Source organism: Triplophysa rosa, linkage group LG1 (assembly GCF_024868665.1).
Source record: "Triplophysa rosa linkage group LG1, Trosa_1v2, whole genome shotgun sequence".
NCBI classification, from domain to species: Eukaryota; Metazoa; Chordata; class Actinopteri; order Cypriniformes; family Nemacheilidae; genus Triplophysa; species Triplophysa rosa.
In genome coordinates this window covers 3,068,324-3,085,871 of record NC_079890.1, presented here as the reverse complement: position 1 = coordinate 3,085,871, position 17,548 = coordinate 3,068,324, and the positions used below count along the sequence as shown (strand labels likewise).

General features: G+C 36.8%; 1 protein-coding gene across 2 annotated transcripts in view; it reads left to right on the top strand.

The window, feature by feature from the left end:
* syt7b (synaptotagmin VIIb) overlaps positions 1-17,548 on the top strand; it is a 113,506-nt gene that overhangs the window by 30,383 nt on the left and 65,575 nt on the right. For both annotated transcript variants that reach the window (XM_057350823.1, XM_057350734.1), the window contains exon 2: positions 15,333-15,436. In XM_057350823.1, the coding sequence (XP_057206806.1) occupies positions 15,333-15,436 (104 nt within the window). The remainder of the gene's footprint in view (positions 1-15,332; positions 15,437-17,548) is intronic.

The following is a 17,548-nucleotide window of genomic DNA, read 5'->3' as shown; positions in this document are numbered from 1 at the left end:
GAGAAACAGCTGGACAGAGACAAACAGCTACAGCTAGATAAACAGCTTAAAGAGAGACAGCTCGACAGACAGACAGCTAGAAAAAGAAAGCTGGAGGGCACAGAGGAAGCAGACAGACACACAGACATGCATGGTCACCTCAGTCTGTTCTGGAGAGATGTATTTGTGTTTTATCCTCTTTGCAATAGACTCAGCCGTCACAATCACTCAATCAGCACACACACACACAAATACACACGTGTGTGCTTATTTTTCTATCACGGTGGGGACTTTCCATTGACTAATTGTTTATAAACCGAGTGCTTGATATTATCTATTAAACTAGGGCTAATAATCGTGATTATTACTTGTAATAATAATGTTGCGTTTATTAAGTCATTTCGCTGGTCCTTACAGTGTAAATGCTGTCAGATTTTACTATCTTTGTGGGAGCATTCAGTCCACCTGACCCCCACAAAAATACACACGTTTCGTGTTGGCAGGTGAACATGCACAGACACAAAAACAAACACGCGCGCACACACAGCGCCTCGTTGTCTGGTGAGCTGATGGCCCTGCCATTGGTTAATTAGCAGTGAATTGAAAAACGCTCATACAGCCGACAGACTACAGCCAAATGTGTGTGTGTATCTGTGTGACTGAATTGAAATCAAGTGGCAAGATATGAAAATGCAAACTGAATAAAATTGAAATAGAAAGGTGTGTAAAGAAGTAGTAAAAATGTTGGTTTAGGTTTAAGCTGCAAATTATATAAACAGAATAAAACAAATACAGAATTTGACTGCAGTCAGAGAGCAGAAGAAAAACAAGCTCTCCATTTACATCCATCAAAATAGACCCTATTCATTTTCCTAATGCACGTTCTTAGTGTTATTGTGCATATTTCTTGTTTCACATTAACTTCAATAGGAAGAACAACAAGAGTGTCATGGAGATTGGAGGCGTGTGTGTGTGTGCGTGTGTGTGTGTTTGCGTGTGTGTCCACGCATTTGTGATTGTTTCGACAGATGCCTCCATTATATCGCTTCTTGTGTGTAGTCATGCCTAATTAGCCAGCGTTGTTTGTTAAGTCAATATTATTGGTGTTGAATAATTTGAATAATTCCCCATTTAAACTAAGTATGCTGTTAAAAGTGTCATTGAATTATATTGATTTGAATATTACCGACTTGGAGCTACCATGCAACTGCCTAGGAACCACCTTGCAATGCCTTAGCAACCCTTTGGAACAACTTAGCATTGTGACATGGAGTTTGCATGGACAAGCGTAGCATATTATCAAAGACTATAGACTTTAACAAGACAGCACAGTTCTGTTGCTATGAATGGAGAAACTGCAACGCTTAGTACGGTTGGTCTAGCGATGGAAGTCCCGCCTTTTAAAGAACCAATCAAGACAAATGATTATCAGGAGGTGTGGCTCTGTACAGGGCATTATATGGAACTTGCCAACTTGTGCGTGTACATCTGATCATCTGGAAAAGTGATTTTCTTTATTATAAATAGCTTTTCAGTTCCCTTTTTAAATTGAATGTGCCCTCATAATCTTCAATCAAAATCTTAAAATACACTTCTCCACTCTAGTGGCTATCTATCTCTGATGGCGTAAGTTAGATGGCTTGGGCGGAGCATGCGTTAGCTCCTCCCCTCCAACTGTGAGCCATTTGAAAATGCAATGCCTGTTTTTATGCATCATATCAAATCGCATTGTAAAACACAAGCCATGCCCCATAATATTTTTCACATTCAATGTTTCGTTTCACTCAGAAATGCGTCAGAATACGGAACTAAGTGATCGCAACTTCTGGTTCACTGGACTTTAAGAAGCAAAATGTATGGGACGTTTACATGGTACATTAGTAAAACAATTCACCTAATCAAGGGAACATTTTTTTAAAATGTTAGCTTGATTTGCCTAAAACGAGAGAATGAATTAGCAAAACATTCTCACGTATTAATAAACCGTGGAAATGAAATAAAATCGCATGTCATTTGGGGCTGTGTTAGGATTTGTCTTGTACAGTATAAAACTGTAATTTTACAGAATTTTAACGTATTTTTAAAATACGGTAAAACTGTTAAATTTAAGAAGTAAATTACAAATTTACAAGTTAGGTGTAATATAACAGGAAAAACATGTAACTTAGCTTGACAAAAATATTTTACAGTTTTTCCAGCAACCTAGAATATTTTTTACAGAGTATAACTGAAATAGCTATAAAAGGGCCTGCAAGTGGGTGGACTTTCCTTTAAGAGGACTTTGATATTGTTTTAAAAAAAGTGTAAATCTAGTTACTGTTTTTGTGTGTCTAAGAGCAATTTGACCACATGTGTGATTGGAAACACTGCCTTCAAACACACAAAAAGGGTTTGCCAGCTCTCTTAAAACCGTATTTACCGAACAGATTTTTTAAAAGACGAGTGATAGATTGGATGATCTGTGATCAACATCCAACCACCGTAATGTCACCATACGTGTTTTCTTCGTCTCAGGGACGCTCGAAACGTGCTTTCAGTGCCGTCGCTGATAAACGAGGGGCATCTCCCCTCGACCAGCCGCACGGTTCAACTGTGAAATGCCATTTGTAAACATTCCAGTCTGTCTCGTTCAATTCGGATCGGTTCAAAGGATGTGTCCTCAAATTCAACATGCAATGCATCATCGCGACATCTCTTAAACCGGCTGTGACAGGCTCAGATTCTCCAAATACAGCGTTGCTGGGTGTTATTTGCTCAATTTGCAAGAACATCCCGCTCTCTCTGTTATTCCTCAGCGGCCAGACATTATATTTACACTGTAGATGTCAAATCTTATTGCCTTTTCGTAACACTATTGCATGTTGCAGAGAGTTATTTGATCATATTTTCAAGTGTATATTATATTAAGATTATATAACCTGTAAATGTCTTGTGAATTACATTGGAATCTATAAAATCTTTTAATAGACTTTCTGCTTAGAAGGTGTCAGAGACACACAACACTTGCTTCATCTGAGTTCTTACCGTACTGTGCGCAATACTTTGCAAATGCATAGTAACAGTTATATACTGATGTAAAATGATGTATACTGTATGTTGTCATGATTGAAGATTTTGGTCATATTGGCCACTTCGGTTGTTCTGACAGCAGACCGAAGGCCTCGCGATTTCCTTTCCCTCTAATTTATTTCATCCACCATGCATCCTTCATTTCTCCTTCATACTCATTCTGCATTCTGTCACTCAAGTAGCACTCAGTGTCTCATCTGTCCAACTCCTTCATGAGCTTTATCTCTCTACTCTTCATTCAGAGTCTCTCTCTTTCATCCTATCATCTTCATCCTCCATTCCCAGATGCCTCCCCAACAGCACTTACAGCCTTTACTCGAGGACTTTTTATCTTTTCTTCCTTCTCCCACTAAAGATGTGATGTTTACCACCTCCTTTTATACTTATCCAGGCCTTCCACCCTGCCGGAAAGTCCCAGACGAATTTCTGTGCCGTTCCTGGTTGGTTTGGTGCTGTTCTACCAGCTGCTTTTGGGAAAACATCAGACTGCCCATGGATCATTTATAGTCTGTTTACTGAGTTTCTAATGGTAGCACGGACTGAAAATCTCAGTTCTGATCTGGTACTTTTACACAATTTCCAAGAAACTAGAGCAGGTTTAGGAATTCTGATTTATCCCGGCGATTACGTTTTTTGGGTTGACTGTACTAAAAATACTTCTCAGTATTACATCAACTTAAAGGAATAGCTCACTGGAAATGCGACTTCCTTTCTTCAGCCATACACAGTCATATATCAAATAATATCCTGGCTCTTCATAGCTTTGTAAAAAGCTCCAAAACAGGTCATCCATCATTAAAGTAATTCATACAGCTCCAGTGGGTTAATAAATGTCTTCTGAAGTAAAACGACACATTTTTGAGAGAAATTTATTTTGAGGGATTACTTTTTAAGCGATCATTGTATTGACTTTAAATCTGACCAGACAATAACAGACATCAAGTGAAGGTAGGTTTGAACATGGCGGCATGTCGAATCTCATTGGTTGCGGCGTGTCTCGTGACTAGTTTTTATATGTATGAGGCTTGTTTGACCGCAAGAACCAACAGGCGGATGACATCACATTACTGCGAGAGCCGACTAGGCATGGGCCAGATACCGGTTTCAAGTTAAACCGGGGTTTGAAAGAGTCAAGGTATGAGCTGTGTTTACACAAAAATAAATAATTAAATCATGTAATTTAATGTTTGATATATATATATATATATATTACAAATATATATAAAATAATATATACATTTTTAAGGCTTTATTTTCACCTGACATACATGTTCTGTATGTTGGTTAAAAATCAAATGTATTGTGTCCAGTTGAAAATGTGTTTGTATACGCAGATATTTGAAAATAACATATTTTAGTGTTGTAATTGCAATACCGTGAAACCGTGGTACTTTTTGCTCAAGTTGATCTTACCGTCAAAATCTCATACCAGCCCATGCCCAGAGCCGACTGCTCCTTACGCTTTTGAATCATTCTCGCGGTAATGTGATGTCATACGCCTGCCGATTCTTGTAGCGCCACGAGACACAGACAGACGTTAGACAAAAAGTCACATGACATGCGAGAACCAACGAGGCTTGACGTGCCGAAATATTTGATCTTAGCTTCCCGGGTACTTAGGTCACTAAATAATAAAGCAAAGACTAAAATGAAATAACTAGAAAGCAGACCTTTCTGAGATACGCTGTTTCTTGAAATGATCGTTAAACAATATTTAGTGTCGTTGCCTCTCATTGTTGTGATTATCTTACATATTGACTGTGACATTTACGTTAAAAGCATGTAGCCGACAACTTACTCAAAAAATATTGATCATCACTTGTGTGGTGCACAAAACGCCACCGTAAGAAAAACATTAGACGCTAGTTTATGGGATGTGCACACTTGAAAGGATGTGCATTGTTAAAGTACTATTACTATAAAACTAATTTTTAATCATTATTATCATTATTATCATCACTGGAATGACACATCGGGAAGTTTCTTCAGAGGATGAAATAGTTAGTTGAATTCATAATTTTTGTCAGGTCAGTGGCAACAAAATGTTTGTTTTGTTTTCTGAGTTATGTTTATGAAGGGGTCTTTTTAGTTGTGAATGAACATAAGTCCTGATCACAAAGCCTAAACACATTTTCTGCAATTTATATCTGAGAGTTTGTCTTTCTCCCCAATGCAGTTGAGTTTGGAACTGTATGATTTAAAACTGTTGCCAGGGCACATTTCCAAGATGGCCGCTGAGTGAACTGACTTGCTTTAAAGGGACTTTGGCACAGTGTTTTTGTTCTGACAGCCAGCTGACGGTTAGGAAAAATAACAAATGTTTTGTTCCCATGACAGTTATGACATCTAGACATTGAGGACATTTTTTGCTAACCAGCCAAACCTTAACCTCCTGGTTAAACTAGTTAAGAGGTCTTTTATAACTGCAATCTATTTTAAAAAAAATTTTATTCTTATCAAGTAATAACAAACAACTTTAGTGTCTTGTTCTTCATTCATCAAAAATGTGTGGAACCCCTGATGCTATCAGTTACAGGCCTCATTTAACACACACATGTAGACGATGGAGTCCTCCAGCATCTCGCTGGTGAACCACACCGGTAAATCCAGCTGTCAATCACGCACGGACGACCATGTTGTGTCACAGCAGTTGTGAAGCACAGACAGTCACGGGCACATGGATGAGGCAGTCAATCGAATCGCCTGCTACACTGCTAACTTTATCTTGGGTATTTACCGTTTTTTTATGTTTAGTTGATGGAACTTTTACCTGCACAAAAATGTTAATATATTACAGTAGGTGGGTGATAAAACATGGGACATGGAACATCCTACACATACATGTATGCACAATAATTTTTTAGTGTTTTGTGGATCTTTTGAATGTATTTTGGGAGTGCTGCTCTTGGTCTCAACTCGGCCTGCCTTGGTCTTGGTCTTGTCTTGGTCTCCGCCTCAAAAAATCTTGGTCTTGTCTTGGTCTCGACACCCTCTGGTCTCGGTCTTGTCTTGGTCTCGGTTTTAATGGTCTCAACTACAACACTATGTTCCAATCTATAGTGTCGCTGTGCACTCAAGCACAAGTAAATCTAAAAATGTGTGTTTTATGTAGGGGTGTTGTAACGGTTCAAATTACTTACGATTCGGTTTGTGTCATGGTTTCGGTTCGGTTTGTGCTATGTCAGGGAAAAGGGACTACTGACAAATAAAAATAAGAACAAATAATCAAGCTACAAGTAACAGCACCAATAAAACAACAGCGCAAAGCAGAAAATTAAGTAAGATACTGTGTATATAGCTTTTAAGGTAGAAATGACAAATGAAATAAAGATGAATCATAATTGAAGTTACAGAAGCTATTGAGTCACAAGCAGTGAGTGGTTTCCTTGACTTTTAACAGACAGCAGGAATATGCTGCTGTCGCTTTAAGAGGAATGAAAGAAAAGGCAAATAACAACATATGAAAAATTATGTAGTTCTAGAAATAAATTTAGTTTACTTTGGTCACAATTTTTAGGATTTTCACTACACAGTTTTAGTCGCCAAAAGATTTGACATTAACATATCACAATATCTGTTAAAACATTTTTTAAATAAGTGATGCTGTCAGTCAAATTTCCAAATTTTGTAAATGTTGCGTTTTCTCTTTTTTGGCAAATAACTCACTCTTAATATTAGATTGTAGGGAGGCAGAGAGAGAGAGAGAGATTGTGAATTGTGGACAAAATTACATTAATCATTATATTTAATATCAACTATAGTGTCACACGGTATATTGTGACACCCCTGTTAACAGATATTCTCTTTGAACAAAATCATATAAATGATTAAAGAAATGTCGCGTATGAACTTTCGTCTTTTAAACGTTTAGCTGTGTCTGACTGTACTGTGCTTGTCATGTCTACAAGGGGCTAAGCACCCATCTGGCCTCATTGATGGTCTTGCATTACGTCGATGGTCTGAGGGCAGCTAACCTCTGTACTGTAGCTACAGTCACGGCAATAGAACTTTGTCTTTGGAGGGCTGAATTACCATACATTTCAAGACCTGCATATTGAAGGATTTTATTCTTTAAACTATTAAGCATCCTTCATCCTCTCAGATATGTGGTCAAGACCTCTCTGACAGAGATCTGCACCAGCATTATATTAAAACCCGCTCTAAGATATAACTATATAGTGATATCTGATGCTATGGTTACAGGTGTTACTCAAGGCTATTGCAGTTAGTCTTAAGATAGCGCTGTATAAATAGATCGATTCGATACATTTCCACCACACCTTGATCAGACGCATTTGGCAAATTTTTACTTTCTCATCTGAACAGCAAAATCCTCTCTGAGAAATATCTTTTCATTTGTCCCCTTAGAAAAATGTGAAAGCCATGTGGCTCATGGATGACTAGCAGACCATTCCGATCCATATCTGTTCATAAAATAACATTACGCCAACCGCTCATATCAGTAGCCAAGTACGTTTGTCAATCTCAAATACGGAATGAACGTACACTATGGCAGCTGAATGAGATGAACAAAGAATGGACTGTTGAAATCCCAGCTGGACATTTGGCTTTTAAAATAGATTATATTCTTTAGTGTAATACGATCATCTTTCAATGGAAAGGCGTACCGTCCGGCATCATAACTCGATATTACATCATCTCTGATTGGCTCATCCTGATTGCATTTATTGGCTCAGACGTTTCTCACCGAGCGGGGCCTGACGAAGCATGTGGCAAATTACATCCATTTCATCACGGCCGAGTGCGTTTCAGATTGCTAGCCAGGTTGTTATTATAAAGGCAACGTGTTCCCAATGACCTGTCAGGACAAATAAAGGTTGAATAAATAAAATCGTAAAAATAGCAGGCTGCTGTACACTTTGTCTCCGTCAAATATAAAGGGAAAAACATTCGGCCACGAAGGAAAAATGCCGTTCCTCATATAGATGCCGGCAACAGACAGCTGGATCTTTGGGGATGGAGCAGGGGACCGGGTGAACTTAAATAAGCCTCTGGACGTGCTGTGCAGACACATGAAAGGCCGTGAAACGGCTCCAAACTCTGTCGGCCTGTCTGGAAAGTAGGTTGCTGGGGATCCAGATTGTCTCCTTGGGCGACACTTGGTGGTTGGCTGCTTGGTTGGGTGCTTGGGCGGTACTGCCGGCCCGGTGTCAAGCATCCCGTTCTGAACCTGCTTGTTTTTCCTGTGCTGATTCTGAGATCTTTCTCCTAATCTTCAGCAGACACTTAAAGAACTGTTGCCTCTGGCTTTATCCCATTTGATCCTCTCTTGTTCTTCAGATCACAGAGATTCTCTCTCTTTACCTGGTGTGAGGGACATTCACTTCAATTGTTGAGACATGAATTATTGATGGACTTGAAACTGGTGCACTACACACCGTTAAAAATACTTTCATATTTTTGTCTTGTTTTCAAGGACAAACTTCTTAAAATTCTTAAATCAATACACATTTACTTGAGAAGCAAAATGGCATAATGAAGTCGAAATTAAATATACAATTTTAAATATTAAATCAAATGAAAAGTTAATTCAAATTAACTTTATGAGTTTATAATATGAGTTTATGACCTAAAATATACAACAACAAAAATTTAATTACGTTAAACTTAAAAGAAGTTTGCTTTTCTTGTTGCCTAATTATTTTTTTTTAATTACTGAAATGTGATTGTTTTTTAACTGGACTTTTGCTTCTAAAGTAATTGTATCTTGATTTTTTATTTTAGTTGTTGTCCTCCAAGTATTCACAACCATTGTAGACAAATGGTGATTATAATGAAAATATATAACCGTTTTGATTTGTGTTTTTTTAGCTAAAGCATAATTCCCAAAGTTACATTTGTGTAATTTGTTTTATAGATTTAATGTGTTTACTATTATTTTACAGTACGGGAAAATTATTAAACAAGGGACCCTAAACATGATTCCACTTTATATGAAGGCTGGGTGGACCATATTTTATTTTTAATAAACAAAGCCATGTGTGATATGATATAATACTAAATGCTGTGATGAGGTTTGCTATGATAGGATTCAATATGAAATGAAGCAAAGCAGAAGAAAACAATATAACGATAAATGATGTGACATCAAGACCAAAGCTATTTGCATCAGTAGTACATCTGTCCAATCTGTACATATTTAGAAGGCAACAGTAATAGCTGTCTGCGAAATAGAGCAAAACATTATTAAAAATAGCTCACGATCTTTATCTTCATACCGACTGTTTGTGTAACAATACAAAGAAGCATCTTGTTTAATGACCTGAACTGTCTGCGGCAGTGATCAGAGATATTCAATGGGAGGTCTGGCACACAAGCATCTATGTGATTGTTTTTTTTAATGAGGGGACATGAATAAGACTATTTGCGCTATTCGGTATGAGCTTGTGTTGTACGCTTGGGGTTATTCCAAATATGCTGATGTTTACAAGCAAACGCCGTTCGTTTCTGGGATATGAGGATAATCAGTTTTTTGTTATTTATCCGTATTATTTTAATCGTTTTTGTAGCTTTGGGGAATGAATTGCACCGTGTATTTCTTAATTTGGTGTTAAAAGAAACAGCAATTGTCTATTTTAAAAGCAGACCATATGTTAAATCTTTAAGATGTTTTCAAACTGACCAAACAGGAATTCGTAACTATTTCATGAGGTGGGCTAATATGTATAATAATTTAGTATAAATTCGTACAATGTAAATTGTACAAAAATGTATGATTATTAGCAAAAAAAGCAGTAATAATTTTATGTCACTGGTGCGAAAGCAGATCACACAAAAATGCAAGACTTCTGACAATACTATTTGTATATTTCAGTATGATTTGCTTTCACGCCAGTGATGTAAGGGTTAGGGGCGGGGCTAGGGGTGGGGCTTCACTGGTGCTTTTTTCCAGTAATCGTACGTTTTTGTATAATTCGCAATGTACAAATTCATTTCATTTAGCCACCTACTAAAACAATTACGAATTCCCATGAGATCAGGTTGTTCAGGTTTTAGATTTGCACAAGGCATTTTTCCTTGTGTTCGAATCTAAAGTTTCCCTAAAAATCGCTGTGGTTTCACTGTACTTAAATAGATAAGACTGTTTCAAAGTGACAACATAAACAAACGTTACTTTGCATGCGCGTTCGCGGGCTGCCCTTAACTTCCGGTACACTTTCACGAACAACAGAGTGCCTGTAGATTATTTCTGATAACAAGTGAAAGAATCCGAGAAGAACCGTTACTTGGCTAAACTTGTCAATCCAATATTTCGAATTTAGACTGTGATACCAAGCTCAACCACTAGATTTCAACGTACCATACGGTTTATTTAAACAAATCGTTTATTTAATGCAATTATTATACAATAAAATAATCATATAAATTATTATTTAACATAAATTAAATTAAATACAAATAGTTATATTATTAGACACTAGCCAAACACAGACCGGAAGTTAACTGCAGTCCCATCGCGTGCGTCCAATGGATCGGTCTATACTGTATATGTACAGCACATAATCACGCATTTACTGTATACAGTTGAGTTGGTTTCCAGAACTCTCTTGAAATCCTCCTTCTGTACTCGTAAGGCTTCGCTTCCGAACTGACCCACAAATAATCTTGTCAGTGATTTGGCACAACCCTGTCAGAATATTTCTCTGCGCCGGTTGAGAAATGTCCGATGAGACATGGCACGGCCCCATTTGTCACTCAGTGCCGTGACCTAAAACGCGCCGGACCGCATGGCTTGTATTATTCGGGCCAGTGTCTCTTACCAGACTGTATCAAGAGTATTTTGTGAGTGTTATGTACAGGTGAGAGTAAGCGTTTTCCACTGGCTCTGTGCGTCTCTGCGTTGGTTTGCTGTTCGGTGACATTCGCTACTGTAAGTGCTCCATCAAATACATGGCGCCAAGTCCCAGACGAATGAGTAAAGTGATTGAATTACAGCCAAATGTAAGTTCCTGGTGAAGAGTCAAAGCCACTTTTTCAGACACAGGTTATGGATTTATATCTTTGCAGTTATCAATAACACAGACACTGAGTCAGAGAGCTGACTGTGGGTTTATCTCTGGACTTTGTGACGTTCTCTAATTTCTAAATAGGATGAGAAAATCATATATAATGATGAGTGTATATAATGATATTAGAGACGCACCAATACCAAACTCATATGATTCATATAATGACTATTAATATTGAATATCAAACTGGCGATGTTTCTTAACTTTTTCTATGTACAGAGCACAAAGTCACTGCATTTTCATGTCCTCTTTTGATTGACAGGATATATTGGCCCAGATCAGTGGCTGTTTTTCAACTATCGGCCGATAGCCCATAATGTGAAAAATCGCTTTTATCCACCGATACCGATTACTGGTCGATATTTCGGCGCATCTCTGTATGATATAGTAATTTGTCACGAAAATGAAACCTAAAAGTGATGTTGATATGTTACATTACCATGTAGTTGTATAACATCTTGTTTGTTTTATGGACTTGATGGATGCCATCTAAAGATTGTCAGTACAAAAATATCTGCTTAAAGTGATAGTTCACCCAAAAATGAAAATGATTCATTTACTCACCCTAGTGTCATTTCAAACCTGGTTGACTTTCTTTCTTCTGCAGAACATAAAAAAATAAAAAGATCTTCTTTTGGGTTCAAGAGAAGAAAGACTCATATACAGATTTTGAACCAAATGAGGTTGAATAAATGACTTTTATTAACGTTAAGTTAACTGAGGTAAAAACAAAAGACTCACATTAATATTACATTATGAATTAAATGATATAGTCACGTTTGAAGCGATTGTAAAATAGCTAATATCCACAACTGCCTTATATATTCTGAACAGAATGACATGTCACACAATGACGTCAAAGCTAAACCACTACCATTAAAGTCAATGCTGAAGACACCCGAGCAGAGATTGAATTACAGTCAGATGTAAGTTACTCGTGATGGTTGAAGCTATTTACCGAGATGTCCTGACACGTTGGGAGATGGTGCTTATGCAGATGACCTGAGTTTGAGTCTGTCCCGTGTCAATTCCCGGTCCTATTTCCCAATTGTCTCTGCATTATTTATCGATTTTCTCTCACAGTAAAGGCCAGACATAATGAATACAGTTGCTAGCAGTGCAGTCAATAGGAAGCAATTGGAAATATCGCCCCACCGAGACACTTTAGACCAAAAGGGGCTTATTGTCCGTTACGGCACAATGAGCATTGCAAACAGTGAATTCAAGCGAATGCAAACGTTTACAGACTTTCATTGTGCGTCCGCTTTAGTAAAAGTGTGTGTTTATTATGCTTATTTTTCAAGACAGTTTCTGTCTGAGTTTTATTTGTCAAATTTTTTTATTACTGTAGCTAGGTAACGGCCCTTGAGGAGAAGGCACTGGGTTGAATGTTTTACTCATGTTTTTCTCATTTTGCTATCAAACCTTAAGGCCTTAAACATTCTTTCCACAACCATGCGAGCGCAGATTAACTCTCGGTTAACTCTCGGCTGATGCACTGCAAGCATGCATATCACTGAACATAGACGTGTGCAGATATCACGCTGCTGTGTCAGTAACATACCGCAGTCCTCAAGGGGGTGACGGAGTTATCACGCATTTCGGTACACTGTCGCCGACTTACTGCAAAGGATGCATGATGCTCACCAAAATATACAATTTACATAGAAATGATCAAAATAGGACAAATGTTCGCAATATGCATACCGCAATTAACGGTAACGTTATCGTAGGCAAGGATGATCAACGATGAGGAAGAATGTGAGACATTCAGTTCAGAATCAGTTTTTTTGTGTATCTCTGGATTGTTTAATTTTATTTTATAAACTTAAAGGATTGCATCACATATCTTAAATTTAGAGATGCACTCATACTAAATTACTCCACTGATACCGATAGCCGATTATTCAGAGTGAAATCTGCCGATACCAATTCTGAAGAGTAAATTAATATTTCTCAACTTTCTGTATGTTATTAATTCATATAAAGACTATTAATATTGATCATCAAACTGGAGATGTTTCTTAACATTTTTTATATATAGAGCACACATTCACTGCAGTTTCTTGTTCTCTTTTTATTGACAGAATACACTCTAAAAAATAATTCATGGCATCTGTTGGCACAACTTAATTTAATAAATTGGCGCAAGTCAAAAATCAAAATATTTGCTATAATTAAAACTTTGTAAGTGTGACTCTATTTTGATGAGTTGTGCCTACTTAATAATGTTGGTAATTACTTAAGCTTAATATTTTGTGTAATTTTAACCTAAAAATCTGTTTATGTGTTTACGACAATATTTAAGTTGCAGTAACTCAAAGTAATTGGCTAGATAACTTAATTTTTCAACACCAATTGAGTTCCGGATTTCAAGACTCCTCCCAAACCATGTAACATACGTAAACAAGTTCAAACTCTATGTGTCAAGTGTTTGAAAAGCGTAAAATAAATTTGTTCATGTTCAATCATGTAACTTAATTTATTACAGTTGAGGGTACATGACTGATGCTTGTTGTATCAATATAGCATTGCTGAGGATCTCAATTTCCCATCATGCTTTGCATGGTACTGGATAATGAGAGTTAATGTAGAAATATAGAGTTATTTTATGGATTTTTATCAAGATGAGAACAGCATGAGACTTAATAATGTTTCATATTTTGTTCTCATGGCATTTAAAAGGGTTTTGGTTATGTTTAAAGAGGCTACCATTGTCCTGAAGGATAGAGCATTTGCTTAGGATATGGTTAGGCTCAAAGAAAATGACCACAAAGGCTGTTTTACTCAAAAGGCATCTCATTGGAGATGATATAGGCACAATCAGCTCTTGCTTTTAATTGTTATTGAGAATTTTGTAAATTGAGATATAAAATAAAAAAGTGTATTTGCAACCAGTGTCTTTGATTAAATCAGTATTAAAAAAAAAGCTTAATAATTTCAATAATGAGCAACAATTTTTAAGTTGGTGTTACTTAAAAATACATTTCATCTAAGATAAAAAAGTAATCTGTCTGAACCAATGTAATTTGTTGGATGAATTTAATTTTGTTAAAGTTGTCACAACTCAAATATATTGATGCAAACTGTTGCGTAATTTTTTTTTTTGAGTCTACACAATATTTTTTAGAGTTTACATTGGCCCTGATAAATTGCTTTTAATGGCCGATACCGATTATTGGCTGAAATATTGGTGCATGTCTACTTATATTGCATGGCTGAATGCAATGTTAGTCGTGTTCAGTGTTGGGTAAGTTACTCTGAAAAAGTAATTAATTACTAGTAACTAATTACATATTCAGTAGAGTAGTTAGATTACTGTACAAATTATTCTCTAAAAAAAGTATTTAATTACTAATTACTTTCTATATCTTATATCAACCTTGATTAGTTAAGTGATTCAAGGATCGACACAAAACGATTCTTAATTCATGAAATGTGAGAAAGATACATTAATGCATGCATTTTAAAGTCAGACTTTGAATTTTAATGTCAATTCCAGTATTGTATACATTACACAGTATTTAGTTCAATTACATCTAAAGTAACTGTAATGAAATTACAGGAAAAAAAGAGTAATCCCTTACTTTACTTTTTGAAGGGAAAAGTAATTAAATTACAGTAACTAATTACTTAGTAACTAGTTACACCCAACTCTGGTCGTGTTGGCATTGACATATAAACTACGTGCATTAAATAAAAATGAGAACAATTCACATAACCTTATCTCCCACACGCACACACATCTCATTTCTCTTCTCGCTGTAATTTCCCTCATTTTATATATTTCTAAGAGACATTGTTATAGAATCATTTATTCTCTTCCCTTCCGTCCCAGAACTGACTGAACCTTTTTCTTTTTTCCACAATATATATTATTCCCTCTCTTCACTGTTCTCAGATTACTGTCAAATTTTCTCTCGCTCTCTTTTGATGTAAAATATGAAACCTCCCAACTTTTCAGCCGTGCTGTCTTTAAACCGCAACTTTAAAACACCTCAGATATCTTCTGAGGTCTTTCATTGTCCTGGTCTTCAAAACCACGTGGCTTTACCACCCGCCTCGATCTCCTCACCTCAGCATGACATTATAAATACAATTTAGCTGAACTAAATAAAAGACTACAAAAGTGTTGAATATTGGCCCTTTATTCCGCAGACACAGATAAGATCATTATCGTGGATTCGCACGGTCTGTTTCATTTCTATTTACTGGTGCAGTTAAAATGCGTTTTAAGCACTTCTCTCTCCGCAGGTTCTTTGTCTCTGAGCGTGTTCCTGGTGTCGGTGGGTTTAACCGTGTGTGTCGTATGGCTGGTGGCGCTGTGCGGGGTCTGCGGATGGTGCCAACGCAAACTGGTGAGTGATGTCACTTCCTGACAAACTACAGGGATGCAAAGTTTAAGCTACAGTTTGGGCATGTTGACACTCCCTTAAACAGATGTGATGATGGATTTTCACATCTGTTAGTTTATGAGAAGAAAGAAATATGCGTCGTGGTTTTTTGATGTTGATTCACTATTTGTCTATTATGCGCTTACATCAATCTCTAAAATAGATGCATAAACACAGATGCACTCGATTCCCAAACCTAGTGAGCTCCCTATGTAGACAGCAATATAGACAGCCTGCTCCCGATGTGGAGGCTGTTCTGAAAGATAATAACAATGCTGCCTCCTGAGATACCACATTTTGCCAAATTCAAAGGTAGCGTTGCATTTTCTCTGCCAAGACGGCAATCCCAGAATGCACTGTGCCGAGCTCAGTGAGACAATAAATGGTGGTAAACAAGGCAAGACGAAAGAATACATTTATTTCATTACCTATTGAAAATTATCAGCATAGTTCAGAAAATGACTGTTTTAGCCGGTGTTTGTATGTGTGCAATGTTTGTTTTTTTAGGATTATTGAAATATTGTCTTAGCAAAATGCTAAAATGCGAAGGGCTGTTTTTGTGGCATGTTGAGGCCTGTTCGCACCAAAAACGCTAACTATAAAAGTACCCGTAACGATAACTACAATAGCGTCCATGTCAACGGACAATAATGTTTAGTTTATTCTAAGCTCGCATGCTGCAGTTTCATATTTTCATAGCGCTAGCGCTTTAAATTCAAATGGATTTTTATTGCTGTCAATATTTTAGCATTTATCAGATGGAAAACTAAAATGATCCCAAGAATATTGTTATCTGTATCATTATTGTTTTGGGTGTGGACTCTTAAATTTAAAAAGTTTTTTAAAGCTGATTTCTTTGTAGCATTATAGTTATCATTTTTGGTGTGAACAGACCTTTAGTGACTTGATTTTAATTATGTAAATTAGCTTAATTATTAATTAGGTAAATACATTATTATTAGGATATGAAAAGCATGAGGGGTGTCAAATTTACATCAGATTTAACGCGATGTTGTCGTTCCACAGCTGTAAATCCTAACCCTAATTCTCACGTCAACAAAACCAGATTTGCCATTGCCGTGTAAAGCAATTCAGCAAAAGGTGTTCAAATGAGTCTGAACCTCGAGTAGAGGAAGTACATGAAAATGTGATTACAGAGCATCTCTGTGATTAATAACAAGCTAATAAAAAAACTGAATGAATCACCTATGCTGACATTAATTGAATTACCCTCTTACCAAAATAAACCGATCGCCCATTATTCACAATAATTATCTTAAACGCAGTTAATGTGTCACCCGCTATTTACCGAGAAAAAAACGATTCGACTGATTCAGTGCAACAGAACGGTTTGGTAACGCGAATCCAACCTTTCCATTATCAGCCGAGGAGGAGTGATGAGGTTTGGAGATGGTCAGCACAGGCCAGAAGGCGGAAATAAGACGCAGGAAATGAGAGGAGGAGTGTGAGGCAGACGGCCAGACTGCAGGGTGGCTAAAAAGAGATTTCAGGCTTTAATTACACTCAGTAATGGCTTCCCACCACGTGCACACCCTGCAGGCACCTACTGACTTACACTTATTACGATGAGGGATTACAAACTTGCATCTCATTTTTTGACACTTATTTGATATTTTCATTAGATTTTTGCATGTGTTGTTTTCATACAGGGGGTTGAAATAGGTCATACTTCGTCTACATCTGCCTACATACTGTAAGCAGTTTAGAATTATTCTAGGGGTGGATTGGAATGATCTCGTATTTGCTTTTCTTTGTTAAATTTGTGATTATGTTTGAACCCTTACATTGCCGCTTCAACTGTACAATGACAATTCACTTGAAGTTGCCTTTCCAGATTAAAAAGAAGTATACTTCTTGTAAACTAAAAATAAGAAAGTATACTTTTTACGCAATGGTCAGTGATATACGTCTTATAAAATGTTTTTATAATATTAAGGATATTTTAATATGAAGTGGTTTGTGGTTGTGTTTACTCCTTTGATTGAGTAGCATAATGAATACTTTTTTCACGTACTGTCTTATAAAGTTACATGTTTATATAGTTACAATATAATA